Source organism: Aythya marila, assembly GCF_965140915.1.
Source record: "Aythya marila genome assembly, chromosome: 3".
Lineage (NCBI taxonomy): Eukaryota > Metazoa > Chordata > Aves > Anseriformes > Anatidae > Aythya > Aythya marila.
In genome coordinates, this window is record NC_139044.1 from 43,056,418 (window position 1) to 43,075,833 (window position 19,416).

Below are 19,416 nucleotides of genomic sequence, written 5' to 3' on the forward strand. Positions count from 1 at the left end.
AGATGGGAACACACTACCACCTTCATACTACAAATGCAGAGACAAAATTCCTCGAGTGGGATGCCCACAGCCACCGACCAGATGTGCGGCAGAGGCAGGAGCTCACTAGTCCTCCCACTTCCAATCCACATGCTTTGAAGAAAGTGGGTGCCTTCAGTTACTGCCTGACCATTGATTTCATTTTAATGTCATTTATTTTAATGGGAGTGACTGCAATCTCCCCAGCACTGAGCATTCCCAGAGCTGGTTTAAGGCTTCTCAACAGTGTCAGCCGGATCAGCTTTTTCTGCTTTACAAATGAAGTCTCATAGCCTAGCAGAAGGTGGGCTTCTGTCATGGAAAGGAGCAAAGCAAAGAAGATGGAGAAGAACGGGATGCCTGAGGTACTGGAAATTGAGATTGCTGTTCTTACTGAATTTGAGAGAAAGAAATAAGAAGGCCTCAAGTCCTGTCCTGTAACACTGGCCGCTGCCACCTTGATCTCCAGCATCAAGGACACGTAAAACAGGCAACAGGATCAGGGCAGTTTTGCTGCCTACTTTGCCATAGTCGTCCTTCCTGCAGCAAGACATTTATTTTCATTCTAAACCCCTGGAAGGTTTTGCTCATGTTTCAAGCTGCTATAGACATGCATTTGCTATGTTTGAATGATCTGTCCTTCCTGCATGTTCCCACTTGGCCAGTTGACTGTGAAAAAAAGATACTCAACAACAAGGTTATTCACTGAAAAATGATGCTTTGCTTTGGAAATTCTGAAGCAGAGATACAATCTGAAATTGAGCACCTGTCTTAAAACAAAGACTTAATTGTCAGGGTGGAGTCAAGTTATTCGTATGACAGAACACAGTTGGAAAAGTAGTTTAAAGTATGTACACTATTTATTTTATGCACATATATACCTCTGCACCTTCTTATATCCACAAGCAGTATTTTTTAATGCTGCTTCTTTTCCATGATTGACTTACTGAGCTGGATGTTTAAGCAAACATTATTTGCCTTAAAAAAAAAGGCTATCAAGGAGAAATGTTTCATTACAACAAAAACATAATTGAGACTTTCATTCACAAGAACAAGCAAACAGAAGAATTTAGGGAGTCAAAGAGGTGTAACTCCTAAAATTTGCAACTATCTAGTGAGCTGTGTACCAATAGCTGTTCACAGAGTGGCTTAGTATGTGGCTTCAAATCACTGATACCAACTTTACATTAGGAAAACAAGCCAACCCTTTTCGCAGTAAGAAAAGCAGATCACTGGGAAAAATTGATGCCCCTAAATGGAGATTTTTAACATTAGGCTAATTATTTAGGTTAAGAGGACCTTGCTTTAGGCCAAGAGTATCATGAAACTCCTGAGGATGCTTCCATCCTCAAGAACCAGTCACACATTGTTCAGTTCCTTCTTCTGCTGGGGCTGCCTCACCTTTTTATAGCTATATATTTTTCAGACTTTTGAAACTGCTTGATTTATGAAGTGTTTGGTGTCATCTTTTATCCCAAATAAAATAGTCTCTGATGTCATCATGCAAAAACAACAAGGGACAGAATTCATCCAGACATCATTACAGAATTTCTATGTATTTCCAAGTAGGTGCCTAAGTTTTTTAACATCAGATAAGTGACAGACTAGTCAGAGCTCAAATATTGGACTATCTTCTTGTTTAGGTCAATTCTCTTCATATGTTAAACATAGAAATAAGCTCTTTTTAATCCAGCGAATAAACCAAACAACCATCAAATGAGTGCTATGGATTCATCACAATCCTTCAGAGGTGTGACATATAACTGAACATAGCTCTTCAAACATATGTTAATTGAAGATCACCTCATCCCCAGACTAGGTATTTCCATTTTAGTATGAATATTCATGTTCCTGTATATTCTTTTTCATGGTTCTCTAAGGTCCCTCCCACACAATCATTTTAGCATGGAGATAATCAGAGCCAAGTCACAGAATGAAAATAGAAGGCTGTTAAGAAGATCCTGGACGTCATCCGGATGCAAGTGAAGCGTGAGTATCTGTTTCATTAAGGGAGAAAGAGGATTAGGGTGGTGCTGGGCATCTACTCTGCTTCAACTGACATTCCATTAATTTACTGTCTCAATGGGCAGGAAGGGAGATGCAACGTAATTACAGCTCAGCATCTGAAACCTTTGGCATTTCTGACGACTTATTAGTCTGGTGGTGGTTGGCTGGGGGGAGCATGGCAGTAGAGATCAGCAAACTTTGTGCTCTCTGTACACCTTCAATAAACTGTGTCTGGGACAGGTGGAGTTCACCTTGGTGATTAGGGACACTGTGTCTGTGTAGTAAATGACTTTCCAAAAGCCTGGAGAGTGGAAACTTCCAAAGACACTTGATGAGGTAAATCTATTTTGTTTTGGACAAAACTGTTAAAATCTGGACAGAAAATGTATGATTCTCATGTCCTTCTTACAGTGAATAATACTGCTGAAAATACAAACCTTTTTTTCCTAGACAGGCTCTTTTCTTACGTAGCTACTCAAACAGTTGTAGCGATTCACAGGTCAACTTGTACTGTGAATTCAACCACAGCAAATCTGCAGGCCCCATAGGTCTGACATGCATTCAGCCTGGGTGGTCAGTGCTACCAGCACCTCAGCATTGCTGCTCTGGGGCATTCATGACACCATATTTTCACAGCAGCTCTTGGGAAAAAGAAGGATCAGAAATTATCTGCCCCCTCACCCTTAGGTACCAAAATAAATGGCCAGATTTTCAAGAGTGCTCAAAAATACACCAGCAACTGGGGAATCTGAGAATTTCAAAAGTTGTCCCTAGTGCTTTACGACACTAAATACAAATCTCTTAACACACCTCCCACTCAAGTTTGTATCTCATCTTGAAGTCACATCGGATTTTATTTCTTTGGTAGAGAAGTAGATAGGTGTGAAGAGATGTAAAAGGAAACCCTGTTACTAAGTTTCTCCCAGAAAAATGGACATCTTGATACCATATTAACCTATCCTACTGGACACGGCTGGCTATCACAGTTGCAACATTACACTTGGAGGAAGAAGCTGGCCCATTAGAAAGGACAGGAGTCACAGTACCTAGACCTTTAGATAAACTTAGGATGTACAAACAGACGGACTCTTTAACTCCGTTTCAATTTAATTAGCTTAGGACTGTCAGCCAGATGGATTGTGTTACACACAGGCACCCTCAGTTAAATCATCAAGCAAACAGAGCACTGGGAACTTGTCGTCACCCTCCTTGGGATCAAGTATCTGCAGGCACAAGAAGACTTGCTGAACTCTGACTGTAGCCCCTGGCAAGGCTATGGACAAAAGCAACTGTTATCATTGTTCCTGCAACACATTCAGGGGCCTGCTAGGAACTAAATCAAGACACCTGAAGAGGTAAAACCCACCTGGCAGATAAAACCAGTGGATGAGCACTGCCGAACCCAAAGGCTAAATTTCCTCTTTTTCCTCTTGCGCAGCTCCCTCTCTGTGCATGTGGCAATGAAAACAGGATCCTCATCAATCAGGGGCTCGTGTAGTACCTGCAATTGGATAGAAAAGAGGAGAAAAAAAGAAACCAAAGAGTTCATGATTGCTGAAATCCTCCAAGCAAATACAATCCTTGTGCACATCACTTCCATACAAAGATGCAAAATTTCTTTTGTTCAGTGCTGCCACCCAACAAAAAAACAAAGCCTGGCCAAGCACATTCTGTTATGGATGGCTGCTCTACAAGTGCCTTCTACCTCTCACCATCAGCTACAGTTCAATAGCTCTCTGAATTGAGGCTCTGTTAAGTTGGGGAGATTGTTAGTGGCATGCCGCTCCAAACTTCATCATCAGCTTAATCTTGTTTGGCTGAATGTCTTCCACCCAAGCATCCCCTACAATATGTTGCAAGATACTTGGTTACAGCAAAGGAAAACACACAGAAAAGGAGAGAAGTGAAGGAAAAAAATGTATTTTCTGCTGCCACTTAAGAAGGTGGTGAAAAGATAGAAAACATTTTTTCCTGGTGGCAGCAGCTTCAGGGAAGGCTCTCTTGCCTCAGGAGCTGAAAAATTTGACACAAGGAGATAGAAAGATAGAAGACCAGAGAGGGGAATAGAAAAAGACAAGGTAGACTGGAGAACGCAATGAAAATCTGTGGAAATGAAGCAATTTTTGCATTCTGCATCCAGATGTGATTCCCGATTGCTTATAGCTGTTTTGCTACATTTCTCTCCATTAATTCTGCACCAGAGTTATTAGATATTACACCACAAAAACCACCTACAGAAAAGCACGGTTACTTCCCTCCAGCTCACAGGTAGCTGGGCATTACGTCCACATCCTTGATTGCACGGTGGGTGAATTGTCTAGCAAGTCACTTCTGAGAGCACAAATGCTCTGAAGCTGTTGAAAGGTCTCAGCTGATGAAAGCAGGTTTCAGCTGACCAAACCTGGACATCTGCATCCAAATCACAGCAAGCCCCAGGAGGCTGCCCTCCTAATACACAAGGGGGATGCATTCCTGTAGGACATAGCTCAAACCTTCTTAAAGACATTTGAAATAGTCAGATGGGTTATCTCCAAAGGAGCCCACTGTTTTCCAGTGACTATCACCCCACAGACGGGGCTCAGATAGAGGCATCCACAAGGCAGAGGCTGTCATACCCTCAGAAGGACCTTTTCCACGCATGCACATGTGTTACTTTTGTGCACATCTGCATGGATCCAGTGGCCAAGATGAGAACCACGCTGTATTAAAGCAGAGAGCACTGTCTGTAGGAGAGATGTGGTGGGTAAGCAGTTAAGCACCACTGATGAGCAGCTGCTGGCCTCCTGAACACAAGATGTTTGCTGAACATCACTCTGTCAGCCCAAAATAGGCATCTGTGCCCTCTCTGTGCAGCGGCGGCTGCACACTTTCATTTATACGCACTCCACTTCTTAACGGCTCATAAAACATTCACAGGACCATCTGAAAGCACTCTTGTGAAATGCTCAAATTATACACACCAAAATGCAGATGCAAGCAAGGAGTGTTGCATACAAAGCTATTTGTTCTTAAAGCTGCAGCTGCCCCACTACCCCACTGGAGCCAAATCCCATTCCTCTCTCATTCCAGGTCTCCTCGAAACACTGCTCTTCTTTCCCAAACGTTCCCCTTGGGATGGGGTTGGATACACTGGTAAGAATTCGGCAGCTTTGGAAAGCCCCTCTTACTTGCCAGATGGTGTGGTTGAGCTGCAGTAATCTCCCCCCTGTAGGATGAGGAGCAGCAGAAAGCAAAGGCTGTCTAAGCATCATTTGAAGACATTTTTTACCCTCCGCCCTTAGCTTGGCTCCCTCTTCTGCAGCACAGCATCAGCTCTCCTCACAGCAGCTCTACTGCATCCTGCTTATACCTTTTGCACTCCCTCTGCCTTCTAAGTCAAAGTAAGGCCTGTCAGTCTAAAATTTAGGAAGCAAATCTGAATTTTGAAAACATCTCCTCATCCTTCCCTTATTCATGCCCATGCTCAGCCCAGCCTTCCCCTGGGTCCCAGAGACTCCTCTTCTTTCTCCTACCCAAAATTTTATGTCATTTGCATTTCTCCAAAAGACCAAAGCTTCCCAGAAGCTCCTACAGAACTGCTCTTTGCTCTTGCTGAAGTGAGGGAGTGTGGACAGGCAGAGAAATGGAAATGGCAAACCTTGGAGCTTGCACTTCTTGCTTCCTACAGAAAGGGTGGGGAGACGAGTGTTGTGTTCACTCCCCAACCACCATGTGCAACAGCTGTAAAGGACTTTGCAAGCAGGATGCTGTATGGGCTGTGCCTGCTGCTGGGACAGCCGATCCCCATCTCTTTTTCAAAGGAGGCAATCTGTTGCTTCTGGCACTGACATGGTTGTCTTATGACAAAAGTTATCTGTGTTGCTCCTTGCCAGATCCATTAGTTTATACTCCCTCCATCATCTCAAACTCATCTCTCTGCAAATCCCCATGCAGTGACACTTGCTCCCTTCCCTTTCCCCACTCCTGCTGTGTCTGCAATGCCCACTTTTCCAGGAGCAGGCTTACTGCCCCCACGCCACATTCTTTCCTGCTTTTCTTCTTCCTAGATAAAAATCTACTTTCAAGCTTAATTGACTCCCACACGTATTCTTGGCAGCCTCTTCAGCATCTTTGACTCACTCTGCAAGCTCTTCTTTCTTCCTATTCTGACTTCTTTTGATGCAAGATATCTGTGGGTTTCTTCACAGAAATCTCCCCCATTTTCTTCTCCTAAATCCCCAGTTTAGTTGAGGTCTTTGGAACTCCTCATCTAGCTGCTTCACTCCCTCCCAGCTATTTCATTGTTGGTGGGTTTTGCTTTTTTTTTTTTCCTTCCTGTTCTTCACAGCCATCTTCAACCGTGATAGGTCTTCTTGCTGTCTCTTCAGTCTGTAACCCTGTAGAAACTGCCCCAGCCCACCTTGTCTCTGGCTTTTGGTGGGTACCATCCAGCTGTGAGCAGGGTCCCCCAGGGAACTGCACTTGTACATGCAGATTCACCTAATGCTTCTGCAACAGTAGCTTGAATTTCTGCTTCTTTGCCTCAGAGCTCCTCCCACCTAAGCTGAATTCTCTGCAAGCATCTGACATCTCTGCTGCTTGACTGTCCAACTGTCAGTTCTGGTTTTGTTACGCTACATTTGAGAGCATCTCCTTTCCCCTAAGATAACCCCTTGCTATCTCCTCTCCTGGTCCTTGCAGCCATCCCTCTCCTCCTGCTGCAGATCTGTGAATCTCAGTGTCAGACCTTACACCCAAGTCCCTGCAAGGTGCTCTGAGCCAGGCAGCGCCTGCATTTTCCATGCTTTCCGAATAACAGCTCTAAAATACACAGCTTTTCCAACCCACCCACTCCGTAAAGTTTTCATCCAAGGTCACAGACGCCTGGCAACACTTCTCCTTTTGGCCTCAGTATGAGGCAGCCCTGCCCTAATGATGCTTGCTGGTAAGCCCTTCTCCTAGGCCATCACAGCAGGCCATAGCACTTCTCTCTATTTCTCTCTGATAGCTCTCCTTCTCCAACATATCAGACAGGCTCCCTCCCTTCACTTTCAAAGACCTGTTCAACCTATCCATATTTTACTAATCCTCTTTGCCATACTCAAAGGTTAACTGCCACCTCCAATGGAGCCATGATTTAAAGCTCCTCTCAAGATCCTCTGCCCATTTGTTCAGCCTTCAATTGACTTTCTTCAGAAGAAAATCAGTCCTTACAGCACTCCATTACCATGAGGTCATTTAAAAACAGCCACAAAGCTTCATCACTTTCTGCTGTCAAACTCTCCCTAAAGCCTGGCTTTGCCAGAGGAACAACTGGCCAAGAACTATGGGACATCAGAAATTTACCTTGCTATTCAATATCCTTACCGTTCCTTTGCCTGTCCATCTTGATCCATGTCTTGTACATGGCTGCCATCCTCTGAATACTTATCATCTTTGTGTTATGCTCACAGAACCTCAAAACAGAGCAGTTCTGGGCTGCGACCAGGATCCTTACTCACAAAGGATCTTTTTGAAAAAAGGGAAACTGAGACACAGGCATATGGCTTGTAATTTGGAAATTCCCAATGCCGAATCAACATTTAATCTTGAGAACACAGAATAGCTACAATTTAATTGGCCTGTTTAAACACCTTTATTTTTTTTAAGAGAAGCTGTTGCCTAATGCTGTCGACTGGTTTGGAAGAACTATGATACCACCAAGAGCAAAAATCAAACAAGCCCCTTAGTAACTAGCCCACTTAGAGCAAATGCTGCCTTCAGAGGACGAGGTTAGAGTTATGGCTCTGTTTCTGCTAGGGAGCTCATTGCCTGAAGGACTTAAGTCAGCTGCACAAACGTGCTTAACTGCTCCCAGCCGACATTTCTCTGGGCAGATCCAGCTACGTCTGGTTCCAAGATGCTGAAGAGAAGGTGCTTTGGCAGGAGAAGGAAGAGCAGAGTGCGCAGAGTTGTATACCCAACCTCCCCCATACTGACAACAATCTCATGTAGTCACATCCTGCTGACAAGCACATAAATACTCAGCAGGCACAGAAGGGTATTTGAGCAGTGATGTTATTTTCCACATCTCTGCTTCTTTCTGGAATTTGGTTTATGTCCTTGGCAGGTGAGTACCCTTGAATTTGTTGCAGGGTACCTTCTGAGCTCACTCAGGGTGCCTTCCCTGTCTTCAGGTTTCCACTTGCAGATAGTAGCATAGCTACAAAGCTATGTGGAGCCAAGCAACAAGGAGATGATTCTAGGAACTGAATCCCTAACTCCAACTTTTCTTGTTCAGGTACAGGCAGCAGCGATTTATACTTGAGTTGTTGGGGAGGAACAGGACACGAAGAATATTCCTGTCATTCTTATACAATCTAGGTCAGAATACCACTTCTGTTATTTCTGAAATTGAAGCTTGCACTGATGATACACAATTACATGTTCTGGACTTTCAGTGCCTTCAAAGACTAGAAAGTAATTATTTCCTTCTGTTTGCTCAGTATATTTAGCAAAATAATTATAACTCACTAGATCTTCTCTTTGTTTTGGTATATTGGCTTCGTTCTCTCCCTCCCCTCAATCTGCTTTCATAAAAAGCGCAGTGTCATTTTTGCATGCGCACTTTTGGGGGATTGCACGTGAGGGGAAAAAAAATTCTGAGACTGAAGCTCAATTTAAAGAGTCTTTTCTAGGTCTCCAAAAGGAAAAGAGCAAAGCTACAGAAGAAATAACTAAGAAGGCAGGTGATGCACAGCCTGCGTGATTCCAGGACTGTTGGTTCTGTCCATAGGAATGAGTTAATGTGGCAGCCTCCTAACCCATGTTCTGCAAGTGCACATTGCCAATGGAAGAAAGGCAGTACCAAGACCATCTACGAGCCCAAACAGCCTGTCAGCACTGAACAGCCCACATCATTCCTCTGCTTGATGCCATTTACAGGACATTGGCCTGAAGTTTGAGTATAGATTGTGGCTCAGGCACAAACCATCTGGATGCCAAAAGTCTTATGTTTAAAATACAGGTGTAAATCAAGCAACAAATGCATTTTGAACTTGGGATTGCAGGTATTGCTGACTACAGAAACCTGGGCCCCTCTTGCTAAACTGCAAGCACACTCAAAAGCCCATCTGAATTGTTCTTTCCTCTTGCTTCTTCCCTTTGTTTCCATGCAACTGGGTTGTTATTTCTAGCCTCACTGACTCTGACAACCTGGGATTGATGTTTACCGCAGTCTGCTAATCTGTACTCAAGACAATTTCCAGGGAGAGGTCTCTCCTGCTGTTTTGAGCAGATGGGGTCCGTGTCCCTTGACACTAGTAGTGTGCAGCTCTGCCTGATGGCACCCAGAAGGGCGTTAGGCACAAGGCTCCTTCTGGGAGGAGGACTGGAATGTCCCTCAGTAGGATACTGAAGCTACACCAGACTATTTTTAACAACAGATTCAAAACCTTTTTCTTTCTCTCGGTTATTTTTGAAGCGGTATTTTAGTGCTTTTTGTTCCGCTCAATACCACTGACACATGCTGTATAGAAATCACTGACGTAAACACTGAAAAGGGGGCACAGAAGTGAAGGGGGGAGGAAGAGAATTGGGCTGTCACTTTTTCCTCCTTTTTTTTTCTTAAAGTAGAATCTCCTTACCAAGCTTAGCACAAGCATATGCTTCGCTTGTGGAAATTTAGAGGTTTTATCACTGCAAACAGGACACTGTGGATTTCATCAATTCAGTTTTCAGACCTCGTTTGGGAAAGGGAGAAGGGATATACATGCAAATCAAATTTTTTCCTCTAATGGATTTGCACTCTCAGTATGTCCCACAGCACACCATTATAAGCATCTACATTAGACACAGTGATCACATTTCTGAACCCTTTATCTTGTGCCCATTGAAGTCAGGGGATAAGGATTAGATTTCATATCTTAATGGGAGCTTGGTCCCAATAATACCATGCTCCTAACAGCCTGTTCTGTCTTGATGGAAAGGCATCTAGGTAGCACAGTTTAGTGAGAACACTCCTGCTTCCCTTCTCCCATGTCTACCTTAATTGCTTTTTAGACAGATGAGTTGTCCTGGATTATACAGGTATGCTTTTTTATCGTCTGTAAAATAGACAGAAAAACTCATATTACTCCCTGGTCACTCCCAATCGTATTTTTAGGCATACCTCCATGGATATGACGTATCTCTGTCTCCATTTATTTTGTGCAGTGAGAAAAGGTTATGCTTCAATGGGAAAACAGGAGGGGAAAGAGGAAGGTGCATATTACACCTTTTCCCAATGCCTGTGTGAGATCAGTTTATATCCTGAAAACAGAGAGTTGACTGAAAAGTTATTTCAAGCAGCAACATATTTCACATTTATTCCTTTTTCTTTCCAGACTTTCAAACATGACCAGCAATTCCAAAAGGATTTCATTTGTACTGGAACAAAGTTCTTTTCAGCTGTACAGCTGTAGTCAGACGACCTCTAGCTTCCTAAGTTTCTATATTTAGTTTCTTACATTGTTTGCCCAGTCTCCAGAGCAGTCTCCCTACAGAATGTCTTTCTGTTATGCCCCTAGTAGTACCTGGAAATAAAAATTCACTGAAGTCATTTACTTTATAGTTTAGAAATAATAGTTTAGAAATATTTCCAGTTCACTGACACTTTGGTTGTATACACATACAGCAGTAAGTTCTTCCATGGGAGCATCACCCATCATCAAAGAAAAGACTGGCACAAGGCACAGGCTGACAACTGCAGCAAGCAAAGGCACCTGCCCTCTGCTTATTTTGCCTTTTCCCATTAGTGGGGAGAGTGGGTAGCTGTGCTGCTGCTTCCCAGGAAGGCCTGGACCATAATGGCAAGCACCTTCCACTAAGGTCTAGGCTGGTCACCCCTAACAACCCCCAGTGAGTCCCTGGCTCTTTCCACAGGCAGTTATGCTCTGCATTTTCAGTCATAGCAAGACAACCTAGAGCATGTAGGCTGTAGTTACATCTTCCCTTCCAACAGGTTAACTCTTACCTGGGCTTGTGAAGGTCTAAAAGCAGAGTCAAAGCCATTCTGCAGAGAGTCCAGGAAAGGCTGGATTTTGTAGAGGCCATGCGTTGTCTGGCTCGAGCGGAAGGCCACAATGTGGAAGTACTTCAGGATCTTTTCAAATCGTGATTGTGTCATGATAAGTGCAATGCTCTTGTTGCTGTAGAAGCCGCTGCTCCAGATGCTGAGAACGGACTCACAGTGGTGGATGCTGGTCGATATCATATAGCCTAGGAAGGCCTTCATTTCTGTCAAGGTGACATCAATCCAGGTATCGTCACTACCGAACCTCTCCTGGTACTTCTTGGCATACATGTTGGTTTGGACCACCATGTTCTTTAGCACGTTGTCAGGGACAAAGAGTTGAAAAAAGTCCATGGCACTGGCAGTCAAGGGCATTTTCCGTGTTGGACCTAGGACAAAAGTAGGAAAGGAAGATAAGCTCACTTCTGATCATCACAAGGCATGTTCAAACTGCACCAGCAATTTAAAGCAGGGCTAATGTGAGTATCTGACATGAGTTAGCACATGCAGATCTGAATTAATTCCCTTGCCACAGTTGCAGTGGAAACACACGGAGCTCAGACGTGACTACTTCAGGTCAATATACTACTTTGGATACCATTAGAAAATTAATCTGTGTAGACACAACAGAAAGCAATGACTACTCAGTTGGGACATTTTGAAAACCAGGCCAAAGTGATGGCATGGCAGCTAATTGCTTGGAAATGTATCCATTGTCTGACAGATCTCATCAGGAAACTTCCCCTCTATAGTCTCTGTCTTCCTCTACATGGCTAGTTTCACTACCCCATATCACGTGGAATATTTTTAAGCATTACAGTGCACAGCCTGGTTTTCTTCCTCACAGAATGTAATAAGCCTTGCAGTCCCATGCTGTCATTACCCTGGCTTTTAAGAGATCTTGCACCTTGTGGCAGGTTTCAAGTATTTATTTTAGTCCTTAAGACAGCGTGGGTGGGAAGGACGCACTAAGGGTTGGCAGCCCTGTATCAGCGTAACAAGGTTGTCCAGACAGACACTAGATTACATTAAGTCGAATTAAGAACATCACGCCTGCAATAGCAGGGACGCAGACACCAGTCATCACAACCTTCTCTCCTCTACTCCCTTCCATGAGCTTATTAAGCTCCATTTTAAAAGTAATGTTTTTCATGCTCCCCATGGCAGTGCTTGAGTCACAAGGTAAGGGCTGCAGGGACAGGGACATTCCCTCTTCTCCTGTAGAAGCTGTGCCACTGCCAAACACACAAAATTGATGCACCTGAGAGGGGCAGCACGGGCAGGCATAATGGACAGGGCAGTGCTAAGAGCAAGCAGCCTTATGTCCCTCTGCAGAAGGCAGCTGGGGGTAATGCTCATGACGCTAAGAGTTGGATACCATAAATATTGTGCCTTAGTTTAACAGATTCCCTTCAGTCTTAGGACTTTCTGAACAGTGTTCTTCCTGATGAAAAGCAGAAAGCACAATTTATTGTTTGAAGTTCTGCCGAACAGGAAGGAGTCTTCCTAGCACCAGGTGGCTGATTGGGTCTCAGCATCTGCTCTCCCAGCTGAATCAGAGCAAGAAGTTTCCCATTCTGTGATCTGGAGCTGCAAAGACCCTCTAATGTGTTGGTTAGGTCATGTTCTTCTGTACGCCCAATTTCAGTTCACATCCGAAGTTACAGCAACAACTACATCTCGCAGAAACATTGCACAGAACAGTAACGCTTAGGAACTACACCAATTCTGTGGTTGGACTTGCTCTAAGCCTATTGCTCTACTTGGCTACAGTCTAGTGAACTCAAGCTACTGGAAGTACAGCAAGACATTAAAGAAATAAACCTTCAGATTGCAGGGAATGGAAAAAAAAAAGAAAAAAAAAAAGATGTTTTTTCCAAATACAGTGGGGAAAGACATAAATTAAAATGGGAAAGGTAACTTTAAATATGTGAGACTGAGAAATTGGAAGTGAGACAGTTCAGCTGAAAGCGCAAGAATAAGAATTCCACACAAATCATGGTCTGGTAAAGGCAGAGCAGAAATTTCAGCTTAAATGATAAAAGGTTTTCAGTATCAACTGAAAACTATGGGGCTAGAATAAATATACTTACTTAACCTGAACTGCTATTGCAATAATAAAGCCTGTTACAAAGAGTTCTTTTCTTTTGATCAGGAGATTTATATTCTGCTAGCACACTCTAGACTGTTATAGCTGACATAAAATGCTCTACAAATGATTGTGCATGAATGACTTATAGTACATCACTCCCTCCTTCCCCACAACTTAATCAAGTTTTGACATTCTACAACAGATACAGCTTTCTGATAACAGCACACTGCACAGGATGTATTCCTAGTTATATATGAAGCCCTTGAGTAGCTGTTGAATTCACCTCCAGTGCCCAGGCAATCTTCCCAGTAGTAAAAAGAGGTAGCTTTTAAATTCTTGTCTTTAGAAGCAGAAGCTGGAAGTCGGGGGTAACATTGCAAGTCTGGCCTATTGCAACCAAAACGTGTTCATAAAGCATTAGGTCTTACGAAGTGAAATATGTTGGTCTTGAGATAGGTCCATGCAGACAATAGGTCTGCGCTGGATTTCACCTTTAGGAAGTCAAAAGCAGTCAGAAGCACAAAAACCTAATTTAGTACACTATGAAATTTTCAGCAGTGGCACAAGTTTACCTTGAAAAGTGATTATGGAAAACTGCCAGGTAGGCTGGATAAGACACTTTCTTTCTTACCCAGCAGATCTGCTCCAATCTGCACAGAGCATCTCCTATCTGCTCTCCCTCTGGAAATAAATATGCAATATTGGTATCCCATTTGCCTTGCAGAACCCACACAGCTCTAGAAGCGAGCTGAATCACTTTCTGACTCAGTCATCAACCTAATTGTTGACTAAATATAATCCTGAAAACCACTGTATAATCTTATTGTCTTTAAAAACAGCCTTTATTGGCCAAGTGAGCACACTTGATTCATAATTTACTGATATGCAATAAAAAACAAGAGTGACATTGAGTTTTTATAGGAAGAGAACTGAATTTTCAACATGAATTGGGTTTTGCATAGTTAATGACTAGTCTAAAATCAATTATTTAAATATGATCATCTAAGTACATAAATATAACCCATATAGAGAAGAAACTGCGTAAAAAACCTAAATAGTGAATTCACACTTTTTAAGGACTTCTACATGGACTTACATGACAACTAACCAGAAAACATTGATATGAAATAAGCTCGCAGTTCTATATATACACTGTTTACCTTTCAAAGCCTTATTCAGTCAAATAAAATAGTGGCTTTGACAAGTCTTCCATTTTCTTTTAACGAATGGGACCTCAATCAACTGAAAAAAAATCTACAGGATTTTTCAGACATTCAGAATGAATATATAGTTATGACTGTATATCAGATTTAGAGTTTTCTCTCTTTCCTTCCTTAGAGTTTCTATATGGAGTATATATTTATTTGTGTCGTGGTTTTTGCTTTAAAAATCAATCTTAATTTCCAATCTCAGTCATAGAGTCAGAGTACAAAACTGCTCTTGAATGTCCAAGCATGCAGCAAGACTGAGTGGTCTGTGCATACCCAGGTGGGATCAGAGCTTTACGGAGTAACCTCTGGTTGGGCAGCACTCCTGCCAGCACTAGCACTCGGGGACTACTTTAAATCATGTTTGGCAGAGCATGGGAAATAACATGATCTTAGAATCACAGAATCATTAAGGTTGGAAAAGGCCTCCAACATCATCTAGTCCAACCCTCCCCCTACCAGTAGAGTAAAAAGCCTAGTAACTACCTCTAAATGGAACCCTCTATTTTCTGTTTTCCACAAGATACATGTATATATATATATAAATTATTATTATTATTTTCCTAAAGGGAAATTCAACAAAATAGAATAGAATAGTGAACAGTTCCGTTGAAAGGCACCTTCAAAGATCATAAATACCAAATGCTGGACCACATCAGGGGTAATGAAAAATAAAAGCACGTGAAAGCACATCTTCCTCCATGACGATGCAATGTGTGCACACATGCTTTCTTTCTTCCTCCTCACTTTGACCACCAGTAAAAACTTGCATGTACAATCAGCAGCAGCCACTTTGCAAGTCACCACTGTTACTAGATCCCATTTTGACCAGATTGGTTCCACTTTCTGTTTTGCACTCAGAAGTAATGTCTGTGTCAAAGCCAACCAGCAGGGCTGTGGCTATTTAAATCATCAGGAGAGACTCAAAATAAATGAAAATGCTGAGCAAGCAAAGCCATTTAAGCCTCCATCCCGGAGGTGTGACTGTGGAGAAGAGGCTGGCACCTCGCCCTCAGACTGTGTGCATTGCAGGGAGCGTTTTGGCTCAGCTCAGCTCAGCTCAGGGCAAGGCGCAGCAGTCTTGCTAGAAGCCAACTTCTCAGCAAACATACACGTTACAGAATAAAAAAAAAAAAAAAAAAAAAAAAGGAGGAAAAAATAAAATAAAATGAAGCATCTGTGTGACCCTCCTTCAGGCAGCTCCCCCCATCCTCCCTGAACCACCGGTGTTTCTCTTGGACGAGCCCCTGCCATCCGTATTTTTCCCACTGCTCCAGCCTCAGCAGTGTTTCTGGCCTTCCTCATTGACTGGGACTTTAGAAAAAAATAAGAACTTCAAATGAACTGATCATTTCTTTACTTGTCTGGTTTGCAGGACTAAGTAATTTGAATGCACATTTTTAATAGGTTAATTTATCCCTTGCCATCTTTCCTGTTCTCATTACTGGTCTGATATTTAGTAGCTCAGAGTTCATAGGCTCAGAATAAAAGATGGAAAGTTTCAAAACCTACTTTAATCCATCAGTGCTCACAACATAACATACAAATCTTAAAGAGGTCAGAAGCATTGCCATTTGGGGCAGGGTGAATCAGATGTGTGAGGGAAAAAAAAAAGGCTGTGGAAAAAAAATCTCTTTTTGCTCTGCTGTGCAAAAGACTTAGTGCTCTCATACCAGGTGTCACTGAGGTTCATGACAAAATATCCTGTTACCTTAACAGGCTGAGGTATTACCATATGTATGCCAATCCATATCGTACAGTCTGGAAACAAATCTTGTACAGAGCTAATCCAGGCTTGACTTTCACATTAATTTAACTTCATTAGCAACTGGGCAGACCCCAGGACTCCTGAATCATGCACATTAGCAGTGAAAGCATCAGTTTATGAAACTAGTGATTTAGAAGTCATATTATTGTCCTTTTTGAGCAAAAACCTACCAATTTATAGTTGAGTACAAAGATAGCACATTTAGGTGCATTATAAACAGACACATACCTAATGAACAAGTCTAACCAGAATCTGTTATTTTCTGGCAATTGGGAAGTATTTTCTCCTCTGACATATGGCAAAGCTTTCAAAGAGCAGGGCTTGAAAAGCAAATTAATTCCTTCATCCTAAGTCCAAGCAAGAAGAGACTGTTTTATATTCCTGTGAAGTTACTTCTCCCAAAGTACAAAACGTGATTCTGGGGTCTTATTTAGAGAAAGTCAAAAAATGCTGATGGAGATTTGCTGTCAGAAAACAAACATTCATAAAAAAATATCATGATGTGTTCACGGAAAGAGTCAATTGATGAAATATGGCAGACAGCTTAAACAAATTTTCAGCTTTCTCAAAGAGTACAGAGCAATATAAAGAGCTGGGAGGGTGGTGGTGGTAAAAGAACAACAAAAATCAAAAATAATGTTTTATTATTTCCCAACTTAATTTTTCAGAATTTCTGTTTCATGCTAAGTTCTCTCACATAAGTTTTGGAAGCACTGGAGCTTATCTGGCTTGCCAGAAAAATCAGTTTTCATATCAGCTCTGTTCTTAATGGCCTGGAAGAAATGTACATCAGACCATTCTCAAACCATAGCCAATCTGACAGCCTTATGACAAACCTGTCAAGACAGCTTGAAGTGAGAGCATATAACAGTTCTCTTCTGCATTTTATTCCAGTTTATTTTGGATACTGCCCTCCTGCAGAACCTTGGCAGCAAAGTATCCAGGTCTTTAATGCAGTGTATTATGATGTATGGATTTCATTCATCTTATTAAAAACCAGCAACCAGGTCTTCAATAACAACTCCACTTTGTCAAGCCAAAGGAGTCACCTTAATTTATAGCAGCTGTGGTTCTGACCAGTATTTTGCAGCATGTAGGATGTTCACATTTGTTATTTTGGTGGGTGAGTCTTACTTCCCCTTAGAACAACCTAGCAAGAGAATTCTGTATCAATTACCAAAACTTGAGCCATGCTGTGGAGTTGCTTGGAGCCCAGAGACACACTAGGAGAATGCAAAGGAAAAAACCACAGAGACTACAGGGCCTTTCTTATATGAGAATGAAAAAATTGGACATCATCTTTCCGAAGATGGGTCTGCTAGACTCTCAGAAGCCTGTGCTTCTGGATGATTTTTTTCTGTATGATTTTTTGCTACAGCACTTCCACCAGACTTACTTTATACCTTGTCTTGGCATTCAGTAGCACACACTTTTTTGCTTTGCATTTGTTTTCAGTCAAGTTTATTCCAAACTATTTAGCAAAGCATGATTTGACTGCATTACTCCAAGCTCCATGAGCAAGCATTTGCCAATGCCTTCGTGTCTGCCTGTAATAACCATAGGCACAAGAACTGTGTCAAACAGCTTCAGTGGAAGGGCACTTTCTCTTCTCTCTCCAGCGTTAAAAACGATTATTTTCCCCATAGCAGTAAAGCGATCCATGCATTGTATGCCAACTTCTATCCACCGTGAGAATGCAGAGCTAAGTCTAAAATGGTCCAAGGACAAGTGAGAAAGGACTGCCCAGGTTCGCCTGGCCCTGAACAGCTGCACACAGCAGCTCCGTGCTGACTCTGGTGGAGAGGACAGCTGCACTCCCTGGTCTCCCCCTCAGACAGCACTGAGTTACGACAAGTTAAATAAAGAATGTGTTTATTCAACAAACCAAACAGTAACATTTACACTAAGTGGTAAAATTCAGCAAAGCATTTCCTGCAATGCAAGCTGCTACATACTCCATCCAGGTTCCCACCTCATTTTCTTCAGTGTTAGAGCAAAAACCAGTGTTAGAGCAAAAGCAAAGCCTAGCATGCCAACCTAGAGTGGGTCAGGCAAAGCCATGTCCCTGCTCCCCCTGGCACGAGAAGGGCTCCTGCTCCATGTGATGGTGGCCCAGGATGGCAGTGCCAGCCAGGAGGGTGGCCTGGGGCAGCCCAAATCAGCTTTCAGTGGGGCAGCAAGAACAGGACTGGGCTGTCAAGTGGGATGGTGGAGGGCTTTGGCTGTCACTCAGCAGGTTGCTGGGTGGGAGAGGACACTGCATGAAAGCTGTTCAAGTTCTGGGCATCTTCAGGGGAACAGGCAGACAGTTCTCGTGCCCTTCCCATTGCCTGAATGTACGCTGTGCCAACAACAGCAGATCGGAAAATGAGCACATGTGAGACATGTTGTGGCAGCCTTCCACGGAAGTGAAGCTTGTTGCGGATTTAAGCCACAATGAAAAAACATTTAATTAAGGGTATTTCTTTGTTTACCATCATTTTTTAAGCCCTCAAGCTGTGGGAAGTGAAATAGAAAGACTAAAAAGCCCAGTGCAGGTAAGGCTGACACCTTTAATTATACACTTACTTTATTTCTGTGGTGAGATCCTACAACCTACCAATCAGCATCATCAACATCCAACAGAACCTCCCGAACACTGGTACAGGATCTTATGTTTAAAACTGTTAATAATAATAATAATAAAAAAAAACAAAAACCCACAAACAACAACAACAAAAAACACTTTAAAGCAGCAGAGACATGCTGAAACAGCACCAGTGTGGGCTCGTGTAATACTTTGCCCATTATTCATTTGACTGTGGGACTGAACACGTTTGTCCCTTCTCAGGGGAATTCCTGCTCCAGCAGCTTCCATGGCAATCATCCACCGCAGTTTTCTATTAACATTTTACCGTACTCAATCAGAGCAGATTCGCTGCTCCTGGCAGTCCAGCTGACACTGAGCATACCTAGCAGGTCAGAGACAACCGTCAACACACTGACTTGATGCATCATCCCTAATACAGGCTTCTGGTAGATCACTGAGCTGTACACTTCTGGTTGTAGGCGCAGCTGTGCACATTTTTCTGACATAAATCTATCTGTGCTGCTTTGTAATTACGTCAGCACAACTTCCATTACTAGCAGAGTGACCTCCATTGCTAAATCCCAGAAAGCTGATTGGGATGGCCCCATGGGGAGGACTCCACACATGGAACCCTTGCTGATGCAATCCGTCTTCACATCTTTCTCTCCAGGGCTTCTGGTCAGTTCTGGCGCATGCTGTTCACAAATACCATCACCTGCAAGCAGCTTGCTCCTTTTCATCATG

At 42.8% G+C, this 19,416-nt stretch overlaps 1 protein-coding gene across 1 annotated transcript in view; it reads right to left on the reverse strand.

Moving 5' to 3' along the window:
- PGBD5 (piggyBac transposable element derived 5) overlaps positions 1-19,416 on the reverse strand; it is a 63,113-nt gene that overhangs the window by 23,409 nt on the left and 20,288 nt on the right. The window contains exons 2-3 of the mRNA XM_082757212.1: positions 10,997-11,424; positions 3,392-3,526 (exon numbers count right to left, since the gene is read on the reverse strand). Of these exons, the coding sequence (XP_082613338.1) occupies positions 3,392-3,526; positions 10,997-11,424 (563 nt within the window). The remainder of the gene's footprint in view (positions 1-3,391; positions 3,527-10,996; positions 11,425-19,416) is intronic.